At 44.4% G+C, this 26,012-nt stretch overlaps 1 protein-coding gene across 3 annotated transcripts in view; it reads right to left on the bottom strand.

Annotated features, from left to right (window-relative positions):
• Nucleotides 1-763: 763 nt before the first annotated feature.
• LOC144601813 (host cell factor 1-like) overlaps nucleotides 764-26,012 on the bottom strand; it is a 68,622-nt gene continuing 43,373 nt past the window's right edge. For 2 of the 3 annotated variants that reach the window (XM_078414257.1, XM_078414258.1), the window contains exons 20-26: nucleotides 24,183-24,485; nucleotides 19,133-19,251; nucleotides 11,447-11,587; nucleotides 9,370-9,558; nucleotides 8,517-8,814; nucleotides 5,495-5,552; nucleotides 764-4,992 (exon numbers count right to left, since the gene is read on the bottom strand). In XM_078414257.1, the coding sequence (XP_078270383.1) occupies nucleotides 4,947-4,992; nucleotides 5,495-5,552; nucleotides 8,517-8,814; nucleotides 9,370-9,558; nucleotides 11,447-11,587; nucleotides 19,133-19,251; nucleotides 24,183-24,485 (1,154 nt within the window). In that variant the 3' untranslated portion in view covers nucleotides 764-4,946. The remainder of the gene's footprint in view (nucleotides 4,993-5,494; nucleotides 5,553-8,516; nucleotides 8,815-9,369; nucleotides 9,559-11,446; nucleotides 11,588-19,132; nucleotides 19,252-24,182; nucleotides 24,486-26,012) is intronic. The other variant, XM_078414259.1, reaches the window with a different exon arrangement.

Raw genomic sequence — 26,012 nt, 5'->3', positions numbered from 1 at the left:
ACCATTCATCATGATGATCACATGATCAGTGGATTGTTGTACCAACCCGCCTGGTTCATTCAGCAAAACAAAGTGCTGGAGGAACTCAGCGGGTCAGGCAGCATGTGTGGAGGGAATGGACAGACAATGTTTTGGGTCAGGACTCTTCTTCAGACTAATGGAGTAGGGGGGAGAAATCTCGAAAAGAGAGGTGGGGGCAGGACATATCCTGGCAAGTGATAGGTGGATACAGGTGAGGGGGGTCATTGGCAGATGAGTGGAATAAGTGACAATGGTTGGCGGTGAAAAGGTGACAAAAGGGTGTCAGATAGGGACAGAAGATGAGGAGTGAAATGTAAAGCCGGGAAGAGGGATATGGGTGGGAGGGGAAAGAGGGGGATAAAAGGGGAAAGGATGGACGAGGATGGGTGTATGGAGGGTAAGAAGCAGGGGGTGGGTGAATTCTGTGCACACTGGGGTAGGATAGGGAATGAAAAGACAAAAGGGTTGGGGGAAGGGGATAGTAGGGTGGTGCATAGGCTGAGACCCAATTTCCTAGACTACTTGTCTGCATTTTAAACCTCGGTCTCTGCTGACTTACCCGATGAACATTAATTAAACATTAAAAGAGGAAAAATAGTAAAATTAAGATTAAAGAAATACACAAGAAAAAAAAGTTACATTTAGTCTTTTGGGGTAACAAATAAAATCAAACTATTTATTCAAAAAAGATTTTATTCAAAAAGCACAAAAGATAGCAAAATGATTTATAATTTGACTTTTCTACAATGGACAATGTTTTTGTGTTTTTCCTTTAATCCAAAAAAATATAAATTCATTACAACTGATGAAAGCAGCAGAGATGTACATATAAATGGTACCAACTTCACAGCATGGGGCAACAGATACATACAGCTTATGGGGCAAAATAAAAATTCCCGAGAATAGATCCTACACTAAAAGTGTTTACCCTTGCCTTCCCTTCCTACCCATCCACCCACCCACCCACTCTGCTCATTTTAAACATGTAAAAACTATACAAAACCTTTTTAAAAATAAAAAATAACACATTAGCACACATCCTATCTAAGCTGTACATAATATTACAAAACCACCGGAGCCAAACTCTTGCCTTTTCTTTGCTTTTCGTCATTTAAGCACATAAACCTGTAGACAACAATTCTTCCGCCGTTAACCAAACCCCTCCCACAAACCTGCCTATCGAACAAAATCACAAACCATGGGCTATTTTCCAAAGAGCTTAAAGGAAGAAGACTTCTGACTATATGACCCGGGATCGCTTACAATAGTAGGTAGAATAAATCCAGGATAAAAGGGGGGAGGGAAAATTAATTATATCTACAGTTCCAAAGTTATGAAATCCAGATTGACACATCCTATTCATCTTTGCAAAAGGGATTAAAATGTGGGTAACATCTGCAAGTTGCCTCCCTTCAGGTCTTTAATGAAAAGCACGCTCAGTTATTGAACATTTTTTTTAAAAAGCTTAGTTTTACCACAGCCTGGTACACAAGACCAGGGCAAGCATTATACAGTGTGCACTGGAGACGCTTTTTGATTGATCCTGTTGGACAATGATTTGGCATGACTGAATCTGCACTACAGTTCCAGGGTGATGCCTATCCCAGCTGCTGAACAAAGTCCACAATCACCGAATTCTGTACTCCCACCCCACATCTGGCTTGCACCCCACAACCAGAAGATGCAAGTTGAATTTGACCAGACGATAGCACTACTTTGCAGAACTCTGTCTGCTGACTGTTCTCTCTCACAACAGAGAAAAGGCTTGCTTATGTTTTCACAGGGAACATACGAAATAAAGCTTGAGAACAGAAGGAGATTCTTGCCAGAGGGTAAATTCTAAACTACCTGTGCCCACAATTTTGCTTCAGAGTAACAATAGCATTTTCAAATTGTGCCACCACAGACCTAAAGATAACTCAGTTTCATTATCAATATTGCTCTTGCAGACTTGAGTGTATAGCTGTCACACTAAGGCAACGTAACAACAGATACATGTCTGACGCTGTATAACACTGGTAAACCATTCTGTCACTGTGTAACACCTGCGAACATTATTGGATTAATACTGGCCTGTAACAAGGCAGCAGTGGCATAAATTAGAAACAAGGAACTGCAGATGCTGCATTACAAAACAAAAAAGGCACAAAGTGCTGGGGTAACTTGGCGGGTCAGGCAGCTTCCCTGGAGAGCATGGAAGAAGTCTGAAGGGTCTCAATCTGAAACGTCACCTGATCATGTTCTCCAGGGATGCTGCCTGACCAGCTGAGTTACTCTCGCACTTGTGTTCTTTCTTTTGGTGGCATAAATTAGTTGGATATTCGGGGCTAAGTATACATGGGGTCCAGTCGTTAATGGGTACAATTATGGTTAATGCAGTTCGCTGGGAAGGGGGGGGGGGGGCGGGAATAAGTTTGGAAGGAAAATCTGAATCACATTGGCACATCGACGCACGGTGATCCCAATATGTTGAAGGAAAACTAGGAAAACATAGCAAGACATTGATCAAAATCCTGCAGGTTTTAATACCTAAGTGACACCTCGAGGAAAAGGAACACAGGTTACTACAATGTCCACGGCAGGCAGTGTAGAACAGGGAATATACAAGGCCAGAACTTTGGGCAGGGATCTAGCTTAAAACAAAATCTGTCTGCCAAATATTTTCTCACCTGTACCTACCGAGGTGGTTTCAGTTGCCTGTTGACGGAGTGACCAGGCTGAAATTGGGCTCAAGCAGGACTACAAGTAGACCGTCAGACCTCATCAAAGTCACATGGATGAAGGCATTGTTCAGATTGAATCTCCTGCACCTCTCTCCCCTGTTATGTCGGGTCAGCTGAGGCTTCCCTCTGACGATACAACCTACTCAACAGTGTAAACTCTTTCAGAAATGTTCTGCCTATTTTGTAGGAAGAATCAAAATGTTTCAAGGGATGTCCTCATCATTTCCCATACGATGGTTTTCACCTCAGCAGCAGATGGGCACAGTAACCACTTGCAGTCTGCCTTTGACTCAACCACTCAGTGAAACATCCCTGCATATTTTTTTCGATGTGAGCACACCAGCGCAATGATTCCAAAACAGGGCTTTGTTCAGTGTGCAAATCACACCCTTCCATAATGAATATAATGCCAATCATCAGGAAATGCCCACTCGTATGGGCGGGGCTGCTTCCAAGTGACTCAGCTACAGTTGTTCACACACGTCCAGCCCTGCTCTGGCTCACATGGCTGCTGATGCACTGGGATCTCCACGCTGCCCGTCCTCCTGTCCTGTGATCACAGGGGGTGGGGGCGGGGGAAGGAGGCAGGGCTCAGAAAGAATCTGTAAATTCACTGGGCTGAGGGGGAGATTGTGTGCGCAGTGATTACACGATGCACTTTCCAACACATTGAAATGGTGAAATGATGCCCAGTTTTATCTTGCTCTCAAAGACAGACACAAAATGCTGGAGTATCTCAGCGGGACAGGCCGCAACTCTGGAGAGAAGGAATGGGTGACGTTTTGGGTCGAGATCTTGATTGCGCTCTTGCTATTGCCACACTACCAGGCGCCTGAGCAGAGCCTTGTGTGCAGTCCCTCTTAAGAATGGTCCTAACCCATGACGTTGCCTGTCCACAAATGCTGCTTGACCTGCTGAGTTCCCCCAGCACTTTGTGCCTTGTTTTCTCCTATCTCCTGCTTACTTCCCAAATCTGGAGACTGTGTGCGATCCATATCCATTTCCTGATCATCCACTTACTGCCCCCTGTGTTATCCAGAACAACTGCAAGCTTCTCACCACAGCCGGTCATTCACTCCACCTCAAGGCACACAACGCCCAGGCCTGGAAATGTTCAGCTGGTCCTTACCCCTTGGTCGTTGCCGTGGGACTCCCCACCCCTCACCCACCCACAGATCAGTGGCAGCACCTTAACCAGCAGGACTGGGATGGTACAAGATAACAACTCAGGGCAATGACTGCCGGCCTTAGCAAGTGTCCATAACCTGTGAGCGGGTGAAAACAGCTCATCAGCCCCTTCAGTCGAACCTCTACAGATTACAAAGCCACGGTAACAATCTTGCCTCTCTTGTCTATGAAACGTCCAGTTCTGCAATCAAACTGCAACACATTTCCAATGAAGGAATTAACTTCCAGCCCTTTTCTCCCTGGCACAATCTCAGTATGTTTTAAGCCAGTTGCACAAGTGAACGTATTTCCTGACTGGCAGAAATGGCCACACAGGCATCTTTAATCAAATGGTACAATGGCAGTGCACACAAAACCTTATGTTGTGGCAACAAAACATACTATATATTCAGAATAGCCTGACATGATACAGCACACAAGCACTGTAAAGATTTACAAGAGTTGTAGTTATTTGCTGTTCCGGTGATATAACCTGGAGATGTGGAAGAAGTGCTTTTTACAGAAGTATTCAACTGGGGAATCAGCACAGAATTAGCCCAAACGACTGGGGAGGAAAAAAATGATCCCAGTTACTGTGAGAAAGGTACAAGCTTGGCAAGGCCTGGAAGACATCTGTAATCCCAAGTAAAAGTTTTGTTTTAGAGAATGCCGCATGTTGATAACATTGGGTGTGCATCTGGTTCTCAAGATGTGCAGTAAACTGAGCACAGGGCAAGGTCACAAGGACAGGAAAGAGCAGAGAGAATTAGAAAAACGAAAAAAAAGTCTTTACTCTGATGAGAAAGTCTGTATAAATTGACAATTTGGCAAGTGAATGCACTTCCACGCAACAGGGCGCCCTCCCTTCAAGTAATACCGTAAGTTCACTGCGGGTTTCCACCGAGATTCTGCCCTTGTTGTAAAAAACAGCAATAAAAGTGAGGACCATGTTCTTCTGAAATAAAACCCTCCGACGAGTAGCCATGGCGATGTCCTTAGACGCACAAAAAAGGAGAGTGTTCCCAATGAACAGAGTTAGGAACCATCAGGCTTGGGTTTCTTGTTCAAGTTTAATAGCTTGCTGTTCATCATGGGAGAGAGAAAAAGAAAGGTGTTAATCTAAGGAAAGAAACGTTACAAACATCTCCCCCACCCCACCCTTTATAAATAGCAAGGGTGCTACCCTTGTATCAGGGGTCAGGGCAAGATCCATAGTAATTGATGGTCGGTGTGGATTCTGTGGGCCGAAGGGCCGGCTTCAACCTTTTAACTCTAAAGTCTAAAGTAAAGATATGCATGAAATGGAGAGATATGTTTAAGAGTTGGTTTTGGCTTTATGTTTGGCACAGATATTGTGGGCCGAAGAGCTTGTTCATGTGTTGTACTGTTCTATGTTCTAATATATCAGGACTTATCAATTCTATTCTCAGAATAGTGCTCCTCATTATATCCGATCTTTGTATCACCTAACCTCTATACTGTAACTCAATGACCACTGGCGTCTTGCTTTCTCCTAGCTTTGAGAAGATGAATGGAACAAGCCTTAAATAAACCTTGAACATTAGCCGTTGCCCAGTACTTACTCATCGGGAGATGTGACAGAGCGCTTGACTGCAGGTCTTGCTCCATCTTTGCTGGCATCTGGAAAGGGATAGAAACTCGTTAGGACTGACACAGACCCAGCTCAACAATAGGCACGATTGTGGGGTAGGTACCAGAGGCAAAGGTTGTGGGCACAACTCAATTCATTTCCCAGATCCATGTGTAAAATCCAGCTTCACTTCAAAAATGGTAGACACAAAATGCTGGAGTAACTCAGCGGGTCAGGCAGCATCTCTGGAGAAAAAGGATGCTGCCCGACCCGCTGAATTACTCCAGTATTTTGTGTCTATCTCTGGTATAAATCAGTTTTTGCAGTTCCTTATTCCCTCAGTTCCGATGTAGTATCTTTAAACTGTAATGTAAACTGTTTCTCATTTACAGGAAAAGACACAAAGTGCTGGAGTAACTCAGCGGTTCAGGCAGCATCCCTAGAGAATATGGATAGGTGATGTTTTGGGTTGGGACCCTTCATCAGTTTGAAGAAACGTCACCTGTCCATTCCCTCCACAGATGCTGCCTGACCTGCTGAGTTCCTCCAGCATTTTGTCTTTTTTTGTAAATCAGCATTTGCAGTTCTATGTATCTACATCTTTCTTTCTACAGACTGCCCGAACTGCTGAGTGTTTCCAGAACTTACTGGTTTTATTCCAGATTTCCAGCATCGGCAGTTTTTGATTTTCATTCACTGAGATGCACAGTACTCCAAAGACGTACAGGTATGTAGGTTAATTGGCTGGGTAAATGTAAAAATTGTCCCTAGTGGGTGTAGGATAGTGTTAATGTACGGGGATCACTGGGCGGCACGGACTTGGAGGGCCGAAAAGGCTTGTTTCCGGCTGTATATATATGATATGGTATGATAATAAAGCATGTATTCCTAGTACTGGCACTGAGAGAGTGCGGCACTGTTGAGGTGGCAGGAGCTGGGCTGCGGTGCAAACATCTACTGGGTGAGATGTTAACAGAGGCCTTACTGCATGATAGAGGAAGTAGAAAGTAAACTGCGCCTGGGCCAATTTACATTTCAGGTTAAAGTCTCATCACTGTGGGGTGGCACAGTGGTATAGTTGCCTCCTTAAATCATAGATAAAAGGCTGTCACTTCACAAGATTACTTCTCCTGATGGTCTTAAAGGGTCACAAATGGTCTTATAGGGTCTCCCAAGCCTTCCTGACTTCAATACCATGGGGCTGTGGGTTTGAGCTTTAATTGACTTTGTTAATTCAGGTAATGGGAGCAACAGAATTGGGATCACACATAAACTATTTGACGTAAATTAGTAATTTTGAAGGAGGAATAGTCTAATTAACCACCTAGATTCATCGAGTTGTACGGCATGGAAACAGGCTCTTCGGCCCACTTTGTCCATGGGGGCCAAGTTTGCATATTGGGCTAATCCCATTTGCTTTCATTTGGCCCATAGCCCTCTAAACCCCCTCTTACCCTTACACCTGTCCAACAGTGGTCATTATATTAACTTATATAACTTCCTCTGGCAGCTCATTCCAGATATAGACTACTGCTGAATTATATTTTATTTGTCTTTTACTACTTGGGGAGGCATGGTGGTGCAGCAGTAGAGTTGCTGCCTCACAGCGCCAGACACCCAGTTTTGATCCTGACTATGAGCACTGTCTTACAGAGTTTGTACGTTCTCCCTGTGACCACGTAGGTTTTCTCCGGGTGGTCCAGTTTCCTCCCACACTCCAATGGCGTACAGGTTTGTAGGTTTATTGGCTTTGGTAAAATTGTAAGTTGTCCCTAGTGTGCGTAGGATAGTGCTAGTGTACAGGGTGATCGTAGGTCGATGCGGACTCACTGAGCCGAAGGGCCTGGTTCATTTTTAATGTGGAGCTGGATTTTACACTAGCATCTGGGAAATTAATTGATTTGAACCCACAACCTGATGACTAACAATAACAATCTTAATTAGTACAGGTGTCAGAGAAGAAGGCAGGCGATGGGATTAGGAGGGAGAGATAGATCAACCATGATTGAATGGCAGAGTAGACCTGATGGGCCGAATGGCCTAATTCTACTATTCCTTATGACCAATTGATTACCTGGTTGATCATCAAATTACTATTTTTAATTCCAACAGCAGCCCAACATCATCCAAAGCACAGAGGTCTGCTTAATGGCACCCAATCCCCCTTCTATGCTTTCACAAAATGCTGGAGTAACTCAGCAGGTCAGGCAGCATCTAGGAGAGAGGGAATGGGTGACGTTTTGGGTCGAGACCCTTCTTCAGACTCGACCCGAAACGTCACCCATTCCCTCTCTCCTAGATGCTGCCTGACCTGCTGAGTTACTCCAGCATTTTGTGATACCTTCGATTTGTACCAGCATCTTCAGTTATTTTTCTACCAAACTATGGTTGGTCTGTGCATACCATCTACAAACTCCAGTCCCCGGCTACTCCCACAGCATTTCCCAAACTCGCGTTGTTTATTACTATTATTAACTTTTGGATGCACGGTGGAGCAGAAGTAGAGTTGCTGCCTTACAGCCTCAGAGACCTGGGTTTGACCCTGACTATGGGTGGTGTCTGTACAGAGTTTGTACTTTTTCCCTGTGACCTGCATGAGTTTTCTCTGGGTGCTCCGGTTTCCTCCCACACTCCAAAGATGGGCGGGTTTGTAGGTTAATTAGCTTTGGTCAAATTGTAAATTGTCCCTAGTGTGTAGGATAGTGTTAGATCGCTGGCCGGCCTGGACTCGAGAGGCCGAATGGCCCATTCTGCACTGCATCTCTAAAGTATAAATGTCTAAAGTGTAAACTGTAAAGGACTTCACTGTTCCGTCACCATCACTTGGTCTGACCTTAGAACCGCAATGTGGAATACCTTCACCAGAAGAACTGCCGTGGTTCAACGTGTGATGCAACATTAACCTCTGAGTGACAATTGGTCATCTGTAATAACCAATATTGACATCATGCAGCCTACATAATCAACGACCTCTCCCACCCTGGTCATGCCAGCCATGCTCGAATCTATCTCACCTTGCAGCCACCGGACCTGGGTGGCTGGTCCGTATCCCTTCTCGTTCTTGGCTGCTATCCTGAAGATGATTGCAGGCTTTGTGGTTCTATCAATGTGCGCGTTTGCCAGGTTGGTTGAAGACACAAGACAACTGGGAACTGGCCCGCAGTAAACACGGACAAAGAGGAGATGCGAAGTCCCCACGGGTTTGGGATCTGCTGCCTGTGAGCCTGGAAGTGCCAGATACACAGAATATTCGATAACGTTTCCGGAGGTGACGGCGGGAGGCTCCCACGAGAGCTGTGCACCTTCAGCTACCTACAAAACAAAAGGTGCCTGAATTAACATCAATTGAATTTGGGCCACAAATACAACTTTTCTTGCCCCTCAAATACGACTAAGGGTGGCATAGAGGCGCAGTGGTAGAGTTACTGTTCTACCACGCCGGAGACACAGGTTCGATCCTGACTGTGCGTGCTGTCTGTACGGAGCTTGTACGTTCTCCCTATGACTGCGTGGGATTTCTCTGGGTGCTCCGGATTTCTCCCACACTACAAAGTCATCCAGGTTTGTAGGTGTACTGGGTGATCGCTGGTCGGCGCGGACACGGTGGGCTGAAAGGTCTGTTTCCGCGCTGTATCTCTACAGTCTAGTCAAAAGCTAAACTAAAAGCACAAAATGGAATCTGATTATTGGGACTAATCTAGCTCAGAGTCTAAATGGGATCCCTCTGGGAATGGCAGTAGTGGCTCATAACCCAAAGCAAGACTGGAGCTGTGCAAGACCACAAGAACAGGGATCCATTTACATAGTCATTCTGTTTAGAAGTTGGGCTTCATGTTAACAAGTTGGTTTGCACCAATCGCCACAAACCTTGCTGATCTTGATGGCCGATGGTGCTCCTGGGAATCCAGGCATGCAAGTCTTGAAGGCCGAAATTTCGCTGAATGGACCCCGTCCGCAGGCATTTATTCCTGCCACCCGGAATTTATAGGCGGTGCCCGACTGCAGCTTCATAGTCTTCAGGTTGCTGTGGTCTGGGATATTATCTCCACTTCCATCCTGAGTGAGGCAAAAATACAAGATATTTTTACCGATTTCACTCATGTTCACAATTGAGTGTTTACTGGCCTCCGAATTTCTCAGGTAGTAAAAGTTCTTGAATTTTCACAAGAGTCAAGAGGGTTTATTTGTCAACAACAACAGAATAATAACATTCTTACTTGCAGCAGCATAACAGGTCTGTAAACACTATACTCATAGATAATGGGTGGCATAGTAGCACAGCGGTAGAGTTGTTGCCTTACAGCATCAGAGATCCGGGTCCGATCATGACTACGGATGCTGTCTGCACAGAGTTTGTACATCCTGATACTATGATCGCATAGGTTTTCTCCGGGTACCCCGGTTTCTTTCCACATTCCAAAGATGTGTAGGTTAATTGGCTTCAATAAAAATTGTAAATAGGATAGTGCTAGTGTGCGGGTGATCGCTAGTCGGCGCGGACTCGGTGGGCCAAAGGGCCCATTTCCATGCTGTATTTCTAAACTAAACTAAGAAAACATATTAAATGAAAAAAGAAATTCAATAAATTAATAATTCGAGAGCGACACTCAGCTGAAGGATGGCAGCTGTGACACTAACAGCATTTCCTTCATACATGACTGAGTTGTCAGACTGGTAATACGTTCAACCTACAGTGGAGATCAAACTCATCAGCTTACAGCAGTCAAGAGCATGTCCAACTGAATCAAGCTGACTGTTTCTTTGAGGGGTTGTGTAAGTAAATATAAGCTCTCCTTTGAAATGCCCCATTGCAGAGAATAATTTACTTTCCAATTAGTAATACATGTGAAAGCCTGCACTCCTGACATGTTGCTTCACTATTAGTGGGTCTATGAGAATAAACGTTCACTATTAGTGAGTCTGTATGAATAAACGTTCACTATTAGTGGCCCTGTAAGAATAAATGTTCACTATTAGTGGGTCTATAAAAGGATGAGTTTGCACAATCACAGGAATTCCAGACAACAGAAACGAAAGAGAGCAAGACTGAACAGAAAAAGGTGCAAAACTAGGACCAATATGGGAAGTTCAGAGCACAAGTAAAAGGGGAATAAGTTCACAGAGAAAGTCTACAACTAGATTTGCAGCAGACTTAAAAGGGCAATAAATAACAAACAGGTAATAAGAGGAAAGTTGATCTGGGCCCATAAGAAATACCAACCCAGGGGGCAGAGCAGTGGCAGTATACTTGTTGAAGGAACGTTGCAGGCAAAATCACGGTGACAGTGAACATTGCCCGGTCCATCATGGGTACTGATCTCCCCACAATTGAAGGGATCTATCAGGCTGTCTCAAAAAGGCAGCCAGCATCATCAGGCTCGCACACCACACTGGCCACGCTCTCATTTCACTCCTGTCACCGGGAAGAAGGTACAGGGGCCTGAAAACGATAATGTCTTGGAAGCTTCTTCCCAACAATCATCAAGCTATTGAACACTATGAACTCCAACTAAACTCTGAACTACGAACTGCCTGGGTTTCATTAGGGACTTTGGGCTTTATTTTGTTTTTGCACTATATTGGGTTTTTCATTTATTGACGTTTTTTTGTTTGTTTATTATATTATCTATTGAGTATTGTGTTTGAAAATCTGTTGTGCTGGTGCTGTAAGTAAGAATTTCATTGTTCTGTTTCAGGACATATGGCAAAAAAAACACTCTTAACTAAAAGGTGGAGAGTTGTGAAGCTGGAAGATAAGATTTGAAAAAGGGGTGCTGTCTGAAAAGCAGGTTGACAAATCGGATTGCAAATCACAATTCTGGACAGGTTGCATTACAAGTTGAAGAGGCTGTAGGCATAAACCGGTCTTTATATCGCAATTATGAAGCGATGCTGGAGGATTGAAGAGGCGCAAATGTTTCTCTTGGGGAAAGATTTATCTTACCTCTTCTCCTTGAGAGCCCTCTGCAGGCAAGAAATATGAGACCACCAATGTGCTTGTAGTTTTAAACACGCCAACATCGTACCACTGATTGGCTTCCTTCCTGGCTGTTGGCTTCGGCTGGGCAGGAGAGGCATCCTGTTTCTAAATTTAAAATGTTGGTCAGTCCCAGTATTCAGCTTTGAATTTCACAAAAGACAATAAAACTGAGCAAGCCAGCTGTGGTTAATTCTGCTGAGGGGTGAACACAGCCAAAATACTGACCATTTCATTTTACGCATCTTGTTGGATCCGCTTTGAGCCATTTCTGTTTAAAAGGTGTAAGTTACACAAACACACATTTTACAAAGGTATTTAATACTGTGAAGCATCTCGAGGTATTTGGCTTCATTAACTTTACTACTAATTTCCATCCTGCACTCAAATTCACTTGGACCATCTCCAACATTTCCCTACCGTTTCTTGATCTCACCGTCTCCGTCACAGGAGACAGACTATCGACTGACATCTATTATAAACCCACTGGCTCCCATAGCCATCTAGACTATAATTCTTCCCACCCTGCTTCAATTCCTCCGTCAACGCTGCATCTTCGCCCAAGATAAGGTGTTCTATACCAGGTCATCGGAGATGTCTTCATTCTTTAGGGAACGGGGGGTTCCTCTCTTCCATTATAGATGAGGCCCTCACTAGGGTCTCCTCGATATCCCGCAGCTCCGATCATGCTCCCCCTCCCCTCCCCCCATTCGTGACAGGGACAGAGTCCCCCTTGTCCTCACCTTCTACCCCATCAACCGTCGCATACAGCACATATGTGTCGGATGCGATTTTCTTTACAGCAGTCACTAATCATTGATTGCAGCTGTGTTGCTTGGGAAGTATTGTGTGGAGATAGTAAGGAGTACGACCTGTGTGATCTCCTGGACAAGTTTCGATCGCCTAGCTTGGGGTCGGAGAGGAATTTCCCGGATTTTTTTCCCCCAAATTGGCCTGGGTTTTTATCCGTTTTTTTGCCTCTCCCAGGAGATCACTCAGTTCTTTTGGGTGGGCGGTTGGAGCGGTTGGAGCAGCGGCCGGGCGGTAGGTTTGGAAACCGAGCACGGGGCTTTGTTTTCACAGAGGCCCAGGAGCGGTAGGAGCGGTTGGAGTAGCGTCCGGGCGGTAGTTTTTGGAAACCGAGCACGGGGCTTTGTTCTTACAGAGGCCCAGGAGCGGTTGGAGCAGACCACTCTGCAACGTTTCCCAGTTAAGGAGGAGTATGAGTGCCAGGGCAGTTTATTGTTCTGGGTGTCGGATGTGGGGAATCTGGGAGTCTGATAGTCTTCCAGACATCCACATCTGCGCCAGGTGCGACGAGATGGGGCTCCTAAGGGACCGTATTAGGAACCTGGAGCGGCAGACTGATGACCTCCGTCTGGTCAGGGAGAGTGAGGAGGTTATAGAGAGGAGTTATAGAGAGGTGGTCACTCCAAGACTACGGGAGGTAGACAAGTGGGTCACGGTTAGGGGGGGCAAGGAGCAGAGGCAGGGACTAGAGAGTACCCCAGTGGATGTACCCCATGGCAATAAATACTCCTGTTTAGGTACTGTTGGGGAGTACAGCCTACCTGGGGGCAGCGACGGCGCCCGGGCCTCTGGCACGGAGTCCGGCCCTGTTGCTCAGAAGGGTAGGGAAAGGAAGAAGAGAGCGATAGTGATAGGGGACTCTATAGTGAGGGGGTCAGATAGGCGATTCTGTGGGAGACCCGGATGGTAGTTTGCCTCCCTGGTGCCAGTGTCCGGGATGTATCTGAACGTGTCCAAGATATCCTGAAAAGGGAGGGAGAGGAGCCAGAGGTCGTGGTACATATAGGTACCAACGATATAGGTAGGATAAGGGAAGAGGTCCTGAAAGGAGAATTTAGGGGGCTAGGAAGAGAGTTAAAAAAAAAGGACTTCCAAAGTGATAATCTCAGGCTTACTGCCTGTGCCACGCGATAGTGAGAATAGGAATGGAGTGAGGTGGAGGATAAATACGTGGCTGAGGGACTGGTGCAGGGAGCAGGGATTCAAGTTTCTGGATCATTGGGACCTCTTCTGGGGGAAGTATGACCTGTACAAAAAGGACGGGTTGCATCTGAAACTGAGGGGAACCAATATCCTGGCGGGGAGATTTGCTAAGGTAATTGCGGAGACTTTAAACTAGTACGGTTGGGGGGAGGGACTCAAACGCAGATAGCTAATAGGCAGTGTGTGAGGCAGGAGGCAGAAAAGGGAAACACTCAGACCCAATATGTAGGAGAGAAAGAAGTGAAAAGAAATAAACTGAGAATAAGAAATGATGGGTCCCTTAAATGTGTATAATTTAATGCTAGGAGCATTGTAAGAAAGGTGGATGAGCTTAGAGCCTGGATTGACATATGGAAGTATGATGTTGTGGCGATCAGTGAAACATGGTTGCAGGAGGGTTGCGATTGGCAATTAAATATTCCAGGATTTCATTGTTTCAGATGTGATAGAATCGGAGGGGCAAGAGGTGGGGGTGTTGCATTGCTTGTCAGGGAGGATATCACAGCAGTGCTTTGGCAGGATAGACTAGAAGGCTCGATTAGGGAGGCTGTTTGGGTGGAACTCAGAAATGAGAAAGGCTTAGCAACACTTATAGGAGTGTATTATAGACCGCCAAATAGGGAACGAGAATTGGAAGAGCAAATATGTAAGGAGATAGCAGATATTAGTAGTAAGCACAGAGTAGTGATTGTGGGTGATTTCAATTTTCCGTACATAGACTGGGAATCACATTCTGTTAAAGGGCTGGATGGTTTGGAGTTTGTAAAATGTGTGCAGGGTAGTTTTTTGCAGCAATACGTAGAGGTACCTACCAGAGAAGGGGCAGTGTTGGACCTCCTGTTAGGAAATGAGACGGGTCAGGTGACGGAGGTATGTGTTGAGGAGCACTTTGGGTCTAGTGATCACAATGCCATTAGTTTCAATATAATTATGGAGAAGGTCAAATCTGGACCAAGGGTTGAGATTTTGGATTGGAGAAAGGCTAATTTTGAGGAGATGAGAATGGATTTAAAAGGAGTGAAATGGGACATTTTGTTTTATGAAAAGGATATAATAGAGAAATGGAGGATATTTAAAGGTGAAATTTTGAGAGTACAGAGTCTTTATGTCCCTGTTCGGTGGAAAGGAAAGAATAATAATTTGAAAGAGCCGTGGTTTTCCAGGGAAATTGGACACTTGGTTCGGAAAAAGAGGGAGATATACAATAAATATAAGCGGCAGGGAGTAAATGAGGTTCTTGAGGAATATAAAGAATGTAAAATGAATCTTAAGAAGGAAATTAGAAAAGCGAAAAAAAGATATGAGGTTGCTTTGGCAAGTAATGTAAAAGTAAACCCCAAGGGGTTCTACAGATATGTCAATAGCAAAAGGATAGCGAGGGATAAAATTGGTCCATTAGAGAGTCAGAGTGGACAGCTATGTGCTGAGCCGGAAGAAATGGGGGAGATATTAAACAATTTCTTTTCTTCGGTATTATGTGAGGTAAGCGAAACAAGTAGAGTAGTGATGGAAATTATGAGGATCAAAGAAGAGGAGGTACGGACACTTTTGAAAAATATAAAAGTGGATAAGTCTCCAGGTCCTGATAAGATATTCCCTAGGACATTGAGGGAAGTTAGTGCAGAAATAGCAGGGGCTATGACGGAAATATTTCAAACGTCATTAGAAACGGGGATGGTGCCGGAAGATTGGCGCATTGCGCACGTTGTGCCTTTGTTTAAAAAAGGTTCTAAAAGTAAACCTAGCAATTATAGACCTGTTAGTTTGACGTCTGTGGTGGGAAAATTAATGGAAAAGATACTTAGGGACAATATATATAATCACATGGATAAACAAGGCCTGATTAGAAACAGTCAACATGGATTTGTGCCTGGAAGGTCATGTTTGACTAATCTTCTTGAATTTTTTGAAGAGGTTACCAGGGAAATTGATAAGGGCAAGGCCGTGGATGTTGTCTATATGGACTTCAGTAAGGCATTTGACAAGGTTCCACATGGAAGGTTGATTAAGAAGGTTAAATCGTTGGGTATTAATAGTGAGGTTGCAAGATGGATTCAACAATGGCTGAATGGGAGATACCAGAGGGTAATGGTTGACAACTGTATGTCAGGTTGGAGGCCAGTGTCTAGTGGAGTACCCCAAGGATCTGTGTTGGGTCCACTGTTGTTTGTCATTTACATTAATGATCTGGATGATGGTGTGGCAAATTGGATTAGTAAGTATGCAGATGATACTAAGATAGGTGGTGTAGTTAATAATGAAGTAGATTTTCAAAGTCTACAGAGAGACTTGGGCCTTTTGGAAGGGTGGGCTGAAAAATGGCAGATGGAGTTTAATGTTGATAAGTGTGAGGTGCTGCATTTTGGTAGGACAAATCAAAATAGGACATACAGGGTAAATGGTAGGGAATTGAGGAATGCAGTGGAACAGAGGGATCTGGGAGTAACTGTGCATTGTTCCCTGAAGGTGAAATCTCATGTGGATAGGGTGGTGAAGGAGGCGTTTGGTATGCTTGCCTTTATAAATCAGAGCATCGAATATAGAAGTTGGGATGTAATGTTAAAATTGTACAGGGCATTGGTGAGGCCGAATCTGGAGTATGGTGTGCAGTTCTGGTCGCCAAATTATAGGAAGGATGTCGACAAAATGGAGAGGGTACAGAGGAGATTTACTAGAATGTTGCCTGGGTTTCAGCACTTAAGCTACAGAGAGAGGTTGAACAGGTTGGGTCTTTATTCTTTGGAGCGTAGAAGGTTGAGGGGGGACTTGATAGAGGTTTTAAAATTTTTAAGAGGGACGGACAGAGTTGACGTGGGTAGGCTTTTCCCTTTGAGAGTGGGGAAGATTCCAACAAGGGGACATAACTTCAGAATTAAGGGACAAAAGTTTAGGGGTAACATGAGGGGTAACTTCTTTACTCAGAGGGTGGTGGCTGTATGGAATGAGCTTCCGGTGGAAGTGGTGGAGGCAGGCTCGATTTTATTATTTAAGAGTAAATTGGATAGGTATATGGATGGGAGGGGATTGGAGGGTTATGGTCTGAGAGCAGGTAGATGAGACTAGGTCAGAGAAAGTGGTCGGCCTGGACTGGTAGGGCCGAACGGGCCTGTTTCCGTGCTGTAATTGTTATATGGTTACATAATCCTCCGTTATTTTCGCCACCTCAAACAGGATCTCACTACTAGCCACATCTTCCCATCTCTACTCCTTTCCGCTTTCCGCAGACACCGTTCCCTCCGCAACTCCCTGGTAAACTCGTCCCATCCCACCCAAACCACCCCCTCCCCAGGTACTTTATCCTGCAACCGCAGGAGATACAACACCTGTCCCTATACTTCCCCCCTCGACTCCGTCCAAGGACCCAGACAGTCTTTTCAGGTGAGGCAGAGATTCACTTGCACCTCCTCCAATCTCATCTACTGTATCCACTGTTCCAGGTGAGGACTCCTGTACCTCGGCGAGACCAAGCACAGGCTCGACGATCATTTCGCTGAACATCTCCGCTCAGCCCGCCTAAACCTACCTGATCTCCCAGTTGTTTAACACTTTAATTCCCCCTCCTATTCCCACACTGACCCTTCTGTCCTGGGCCTCCTCCATTGTCAGAGCGAGGCCCAGCGCAAATTGGAGGAACAGCACTTCATATTTCGCTTGGGCAGCTTACACCCCAGCGGTATGAACATTGACTTCTCTAACTTCAAGTAGCCCTTGCTTTCCCTCTCTCTCCTTCCCCTCCTCCTTCCCAGTTCTTCAACCAGTCTTACTGTCTCCGACAACATTTTATCTCTCTGTAACACCCACTCCCCTGACAACAGTCTGAAGGGTCTCAACCCAAAATGTCACCCATTCCTTCTCTCCAGAGATGCTGCCTGTCCCGCTGAGTTACTCCAGCATTTTGTATCTATCTTCAAGGTATTTGACATTGTATTTAGTTTTATTTTAGTTTAGAGATACAGCACGGAAACAGGCCCTTCGACTCACAGAGTCCACGCCGACCAGTACACTAACATCATCCTACACACAAGGGTGACTGGGCTTGTATTCACTGGAATTTAGAAGGATGAGAGGGGATCTTATAGAAACATATAAAATTCTTAAAGGATTGGACAGGCAAGATGCAGGAAAAACGTTCCCGATGTTGGGAGAGTCCAGAACCAGGGGTCATAGTTTAAGAATAAGGGGTAGGCCATTTAGGACTGAGATGTGAAAAAAAAATTCACCCAGAGAGTTGTGTATCTGTGGAATTCTCTGCCTCAGAAGGCAGTGGAAGCCAATTCACTGGATGTTTTCAAGAGAGAATTAGCTCTTAGGGCTAAAGGAATCAAGGGATTATGGGGAAAAAGCAGGAATGGGGTATTGACTAGATGATCAGCCTTGATCATATTGAATGGTGGTGCTGGCTCGAAGGACCAAATGGCCTACTCCTACACCTATTTTTCTATGAATTCTTCTATAACAACGTACAATTTTACTGAAGCCAATTAAACTACAAACCTGTACGTCTTTGGAATGTGGGAGGAAACCGGAGCACCCATAGAAAACTCAGCGATCACAGGGAGAACGTACAAACTCTACAGATAGTACCCATTGTCAGGATCGAACTGGGGTGTCTGGCACGTAAGGGGCATCTCTACTGCTGTGCCACTTTATCTGTTCTCAAATCTGACAAATGTTTGATGCATACAGGAGACCTAGTCTGAAGAACGGTTCTGACCTGAAATGTCACCTATCCATGTTCTCCAAAGATGTTGCTTGATCCACTGAGTTACTCCAGTATTTTATGTCCCTTATTTTTAAAGGGACATAACAGGATTATTGCTTAATTCAAATTACTGCTCACATTCTTGCAATGCACAGTCCATTACTGACACCCTCTGCAAGTAACCTAAATAATTTACCACAATTCTGTTAATATTGCAAGGATTGTTCTGAGATTCTATACTGCATTAGTTGCTGACTTAGCTCTCAGCTTGCACTTAAAGGGCAGAAACACATTACATTTTGGTCTTACAATGCCTCTCTGGAGTGTCAAGATAAAATCTGGGCCAGAAATTTAAGATTGCAAACACTGCTTACAGCTATCGAGCATATTGCTGCCAGTCCTTCTAGTTCTGTAATATAATCTGATGATACGGTGTCGTCTCAATGTTTAGCTTAATTAAGTTTAGAGATATAGCATGGAAACAGGCCGTTTGGCCCATGCAGTCCATACTCCACACAGACATTGGTCACCCGTTCATGTTAGTTCTTCATAGGTGTCTGAAAAGGATCGCAACCCGAAATATCGCAACTTCTTTTTCTCCATACCCACTGAGTTACTTCAGTACATTGTGTCTACCTTTGGTTTAAACAAAAATAACTTTGCTTCAGAAATTCCATATGTTGTAACTTAGATAGCTTTTGACTAGCTTGGATGGAGCATCTTGGTCAGCATCGACAAGTTGGGCCGAATGGCCTGATCTCGTGCTGTATGCACATTGTATCAAGAGGGATTTGTGGGGAACATGAAAACTTCCAATTACAAGGATTCAAAAGCATGGGTTTATATCATGGAAGGATAGCTGATCCACGAGGAATGCTTCCTCTGTTCCGCATCCAGTCAACAAGGAACATATATCAGGTCTTCATGGGAGTACTTACCGATGCAGTAAGTCCGATTCCGTTGGCTACTTGAGCTAAAGCAGTGGCCGCCTGCAGTTTCACAGGGCTGGAAACGGAGTTGGTTGTTGGTGTCAGTAGAGAAGTGTATGGGGTCACACCTGTTTCACAATGAAAGTAGCACCAGTCAATACCCCTCTCAAACTGCATTTCAAAAGACTCGGGACGCAGTTCCCATGCTGTGGTTTTTAATATTGCTCTCCGGTAATAAAATGGACATTCAGTGCAAAGTAATATTTGTTCCTAAGGTGTAAACCCATGTTCATCATACATTGTGCACTTTCATACATGTTGTCAACAACTTTATTTCATACAACACCTTTTTTAGCTAACAAAAAGAACATCCCAAGCTACATTACGTGATCCTGAATAAAAAAATGAGAGCAAGCCACACAAGGCGATGTTAGGATAGGAGGTTAGCTTGATGAAAGAAAGACATGTTAGAAGAATTATTGACCTGCTAGAAGTACAGTGCATTCAGAAAGTATTCAGACCCCATCACTTTTTCCACATTTTGCTACGTTACAGCCTTATTTTAAAATAAATTAAATTCTTTTTTTAATCATCAATCTACACACAATATCCCATAATAAAAAAGCAAAAACAGGTGTTTAGAAATTTTTGCAAAGTAATTAAAAAGAAATAACTGAAATATCACATTTACAAGTATTCAGACCCTTTGCTATGACACTCAAAATTGAGCATATGTTCATCCTGTTTCCATTGATTATCATTGAGATGTTTCTACAACTTGTTTGGAGTCTGCCAGTGGTAAATTAAATTGATTGGACATGATTTGGAAAGGCACACACCTGTCTATATAAGGTCCCACAGTTGACAGTGCATGTCAGAGCAAAAACCATGCCATGAAGACCAAGGAAGTGGCCATAGACCTCCGAGACAGGATTGTGTCGAGACACAGATCTGGGGAAGGTATAAAACAGTTTCTGCAGCATTGAAGGTCCCTAAGAGCACAGTGGCCTCCGTCATTCTTAAATGGAAGAACTTTGGAACCACCAGGACTCTTCATAGAGCTGGCTGCCCGGCCAAACTGAGCGATTGGGGGAGAAGGGCTTTGGTCAGGGAGGTGATCAAGAACCCGATGGTCACTCTGACAGAGCTCCAGAGTTCCTCTGTGAAGATGGCAGAACCTTCCAGAAGGACAACTATATCTGCAGCACTCCACTGGAGTGGCTTCGTGACAAGTCTATGAATGTCCTTGAGAGGCCCAGCCAGAGCCCGGACTTGAACCCGATCGAACATCCCTGGAGGGACCTGAAAATAGCTGTGCATTGACGCTCCCCATCCAACCTGACAGAGCTTGAGAAGATCCGCAGAGAAGAATGGGAGAAATTACCCAAATACAGGAGTGCCAAGCTTGTAACATCATACCAAATAAGACCTGAGCATGTATAAGAAAATAACTGCAGATGCTGGTACAAATCGATTTATTCACAAAATGCTGGAGTAACTCAGCAGGTCAGGCAGCATCTCGGGAGAGAAGGAATGGGTGACGTTTCGGGTCGAGACCCTTCTTCAGACTGCTGCCAAAGGTGCCTCAACAAAGTACTGAGTAAAGGGTCTGAATACTGTTCCTAATGTGCAGGAAAACTGTTCCCAATGTGCAGGAAAAAATGTTCCAATGTGCAGGAAAAATGTTCCCAATGTTGGGCGAGTCCAGAACCAGGGGCCACAGTCTTAGAATAAAGGGGAGGCCATTTAAAACTGAGATGAGAAAAACTTTTTCACCCAGAGAGTTGTGAATCTGTGGAATTCTCTGCCACAGAGGGCAGCGGAGGCCAAATCACTGGATGGAATTAAGAGAGAGTTAGATAGAGCTCTAGGGGCCAGTGGAATCAAGGAATATGGGGAAAAGGCAGGCACGGGTTATTGATTGGGGACGATCAGCCATGATCACAATGAATGGCGGTGCTGGCTCGAAGGGCCGAACGGCCTCCTCCTGCACCTATTTTCAATGTTTCTATGTAACTTATGTAAATGTGACATTTCAGTCATTTCTTTTTAATTACTTTGAAAAAAATTCTAAACACCTGTTTTCGCTTTTTTATCATGGGGTATTGTGTGTAGATTGATGATAAAAAAAAAGAATTTAATCCATTTTAAAATAAGGTTGTAATGTAACAAAATGTGGAAAAAGTGAAGGGGTCTGAATACTTTCTGAATGCACTGTATATAAAATAATGACTGGCAGAGATACGGTAAACAGAAAACAGGGCGGAAATGTCAAAGACAAGAGCGCATACCTTAAGGTGAGAGGGGCAAAATTTAAAGAGGGTTGCATGGCAAATTTTTTTTTTCACACAGAGTAGTGGGGGTCTGGAATATGCTGCCACGGCTGGTAGCGATATGTCAGCGGAGTAATATTCAAACATAAGAGAGAGACACAGACCGGCCAATGCTGCAATCTTCAGCAAAACACAAAGTGCTGGAGGAACTCACAGTATCTGTGGAGGGAACAGACTAATGACGGATCGGGTTAGGACCCTTCTTCAGACCGTGAAAGGGTTCAGACCCGAATTAGTCTGAAGAAGGGTCCCAACCTGAAATGTCGCTTATCCTTCCCTCCACAGATGCTGCCTGACCTGCTGAGTTACTCCAGCTTTTTGTGTTTTACTCAAATTTAAGAACTTTTGTTAGTGCAGTTTGGGAATAGTGTAAATGAAGATGCAGCCTCAAGCCTTGGAATGATTATACTGCTGTCATGATCGGTCATTCCTGCAGTAGACTGCACCCTAAATATGAGCTTCCTCCAGGTTAAAACTAGGAATTCAGAGCTGCTTTTCCCAGTTTAAAAAAAAATGGATACCTATGTGCAAGTTATACAGAATTTTGAATCACTAGTGGATTCATGGGATTTTTCTACTTACTGATGTCAGAAAACATTGAATGAACAGTTCATGGCAAAGCTGTGAAGTGGTTACCAGTTTATGTCAGGATACACTTGACCACAAAAACTCCTGGACTACTGCAAAAGCCCCACTTCATTCACCAGCACACTGCTGGAAGCTTGCTGCAAAATTGATTGTGCATTCACATTATCTTCCCAGATCATCAGTGAGGGAATTGAGTGTAGAAGTTGGGATGCTACGTTACAAGATGCTGGTGAGGCCGCACTTGGGAGTATTGTGTTGTTTTGATCACCCTGTTCTAGGAAAGATGTCATTAAGCTGGAATGATAGCAGAGAAGATTTACAAGGATATTGCCAGGACAAAGGTCTGAGCTATAGGGAAATGTTGGGAAGGCTAGGACTTTATTCCGTGGAGCGCAGGAGGATGAGGAGTGATCTTATAGAGGTGTATAAAATTATGAGGGGAATAGATAGAGTGAATGCACAGATTATTTTATCCAGTGGTAAAGCTGCTGCCTTACAGCGCCAACAACCCGCGTTTGATCCTGACCATGGGTGCTGTCTGTACGGAGTTTGTACATTTTCCCCTGTGACCTGCATCGGTTTTCACCAGGTGCTCCGGTTTCCTCCACACTCCAATGAAGTGCAGGTTTGTAATTTAATTGGATTCGGTAAAATTGTAAATTGTCTCTAGTTTGCGTAGGATAGTGTTAGTGTGCAGGGATTGCTGGTCAGCATGGACTCGGTGGGCCGAAGGGTCTGTTTCTGTGCTGTATCTCCAAACTAAACTAAACATTCAAAGTCACTTGGACAGCAACACGGAAAGGAAAGATTGAGAGGGATATAGGAACAAGTTTATTTGTAATAACTTGATCAGCATGGACGAGTTGGGTCCTAGGGCCAGTTTATGTGCTGTGTGACTCTAAGCTCTAGCTAATCACTTTGTGAAACATTGGCAGCACGAGCAGCTGAAACATCTTCGGCCACATCCCCAAACAACCTGGATTTATCCAATCCAATGGCTCTTAGCCCATAGCTCAATCCGCAGACTGCGGTGACCCATGTGATGCCATCCTAGATTTACCTTAACAATTGTTGTATTTGATTTGTTCATTTAGAGTCACAGAGTGCAGCATGAAAACAGGTCCTTCAGCCCATCCCAACCAAAATTCCCCATTTAAACTGGTCCAATTTGCCCATGTTGGTGGCCCATATCCCTCTAACCTTTCCTATTGTGTATTTTTAGTGTCTTTTAAATGTTGCCATTGTACCTCAACTACTTCTTCTGACAGCTCGTTCCATACACCCATACCCACTGCATGAGAAAGATGCCCATCAGATTCACGTTAAATCATTCCACTCTCACCTTAAACCTATGCCCTTGGTTCTTGATTCCCCTGTTTGGATAAAAGACTGCATTCACCCTATCTATTTCCCTCGTGATTTTATACACGTCTATAAGATCACCCCACAGCTTCCTGCACTCCAAGGAATAAAGTCCTAGCCTGCCCAACCTCTCCCTGTAGCTCAAGCCCTCGAGTCCTGGTATTTAGTAGACATTTGACAGCAAGAATGAGTTACATTACAGAATATTGATTTACATTGCATAAACATTTCAAATCATTTACAAAGGATGCATTAGAAGTAAGTTGGGTGGCTGCATCCCACAAAGAACATTATGAGCTGCAAAAACAGCCCCATGGAAAGTGGATCGAGAACTACTGATCAGTTTCAACTTACCATGACAACAAAAGATCCTTCACTCAAAACACAAAGCTTATTAAAAAAGGGTAGATGATAGATAGGCTTTAAGAACTGAGAGGAAGAAGGTTAGTGAGGCAGAGAAGTTTAGAGGGGGAGATCTATCAACTGAAGATGGAGCTGTCAAACATAAGAGGCCAAAGAAGAAGGTTTACTGAGATCTATAAAGCTGGAGGATGTTAAAGAGGCAGAGAGGGGAATAAAAGTGCACGAGAGGATGTTGGTAGGAAAAGGTCTTGGAAGGATTTGAAAAACAGAATGAGAATTTTAAAATTGGAGCAGTTGCCAGTGTAAGATCAGCGTGCACAGAGGTTTCTGCACAAATGAGTTAGAATACAGGGGACAGGGTTTTGTAGGGAAACAGAAGCGGGGGATGGGGAGTTTATTTTTGCTGAACTTACCCGTGGTTCTCAGAATGGGCAGCTGAACACTCGAGACAGTGCTGGCCAGTTCCTGAGGCCCATTGGTCTCCGAGGTAGAATCATTGAGACTATCTGCTGGTGCTAGGGCCTCTGCTATCCCGGAGGGTTGGTTGCTCTCTGAAGCCTGTTGCTGGCCTGCTCTTTCTATGTCCTGCTGTGCAAGTTCAGCTAACGGTACAATAGACTGCAGGGACACCAGTGTCTGCAGAGCCTGATGGGAAAGTTGTGAGGGCTGTATTGCTGCCAACTCTGCTGATGAGGTTTCCATGGGCTCTTCCCTCGCTGTATTTTAAAGAAGGGAGAAAATTGCTGCAGTTTTGAGTTAGTTATAAGATCAATGCGCACTAAAATTGGCTAGTCATTCACCAGGCACAAAGTCACAAAAAGAAAATCCAAGGATGGTGGAAATGTCTGTCAACTTATTAAAGAGGAGAAACAAGGAACTGCAGATGCTGGTTTGCAAAAAAAAACCCAGAGTGCTGCAGTAACTCAGTGGGTCATGTGGCATCTCTGGAGAACACATATAGGTGATGTTTCGGCTTGGGACTTGTCCAGACTCGGGTGTCTGAGGGAGTCTGAAGAAGGGTCCCAAGCTGAAACATCACCTATCCAAATTCTCTAGAGATGCTGCTTGACCTGCTGAGTTACTGCAGCACTTTGTGTCTTTTTAAAAAACATATGAAAGAGAAGGAGCAGTAGACGGGTAATATTTTGAGTACATGGTCTTCCAAAAGAATTAGCAATGAATGGAGTGATGTTCTTCCCCATTCTACACTGAAGAATACAAGGCTACAATGATTGAAGAGATATGCAATGCCATTTGCAGGTTCCTAATCCAATAGTTTCTCTTTCACCGATCCCTCACTCACTCCTGTAAAGGGGAAACACGCAGCTGGGTGAAGAGAGAATGCAACTTGTGCATGCTGGAAACATTTTCAGAACCATGCATTTTCACATCATCTCAACTTTCCAGAGTGAAGGATGCCCAACCACAGATCAGTAACAGTTAAATCTAGAAGCTGCAGATGCTGATTTACAAAATAAGGAACACATTACTGGAGTAACTCAGCAGGTTAGGTAGTATCTTTGGAAAAGATAGACACAAAAGGCTGGAGTAACTCATCGGGTCAGGCAGAATCTTCGGAGGAAAGGAATAGGTGACGTTTCTGGTCGGAAGCCTTCAGAAGAAAGGTTCCGACCCGAAACGCTAGCCTGAAGGGTTCTGACCCAAAATAGTTACCTGTTTTTCTCTAGAGATTCTGCTGGCCTGCAGTTACTCCAGCATTTTGTGTCTATCTTTGGTGTACACCAGCATCTGCAGTTCCTTCCTACCACATCTATGGCGAATATGGATCGGCGACATTTCGGGTTGAGACCCTTCTTCAGACTGATTCGGGTCATTTTTAATCAGTTTGCAGAAGGGTCTTGACCCGAAACGTCGTCGGTCCATGTTCTCCTGAGATGCTGCCTGACCTGCTGAGTTATTCCAACACTGTATCAGTAACTGTTAACTTCATCCCGCTTGCTTGAAGCAGGGAAAAGCCCCTCTGTATGCCCTCATTCCAGCATTAGAGGTTTGCAACTTGCATCATTGCTTGTGTCTGGCATGGGAACTAATTTGAAACCAGCAATCACCGATTTTGCACTCATCCTTTTTGTACTGCATTGTTTATTGTCACGTGTACCGAGATGTAGTGAAAATCTCTCCAATTGTATACAATTCCACAAAGAGTGTGTACCCTGTAACCAAGCTCAAAGTACACGCGTTTCGGCGCTGGGCATTGCATCGGACTCTGTCTGTTCCATGCC

Source organism: Rhinoraja longicauda, chromosome 17 (genome assembly GCF_053455715.1).
Source record: "Rhinoraja longicauda isolate Sanriku21f chromosome 17, sRhiLon1.1, whole genome shotgun sequence".
In the NCBI taxonomy this organism is placed as follows: domain Eukaryota; kingdom Metazoa; phylum Chordata; class Chondrichthyes; order Rajiformes; family Arhynchobatidae; genus Rhinoraja; species Rhinoraja longicauda.
The sequence above is the reverse complement of the archived record's forward strand: the minus strand, read 5'-3'. Positions and strand labels throughout refer to the sequence as shown.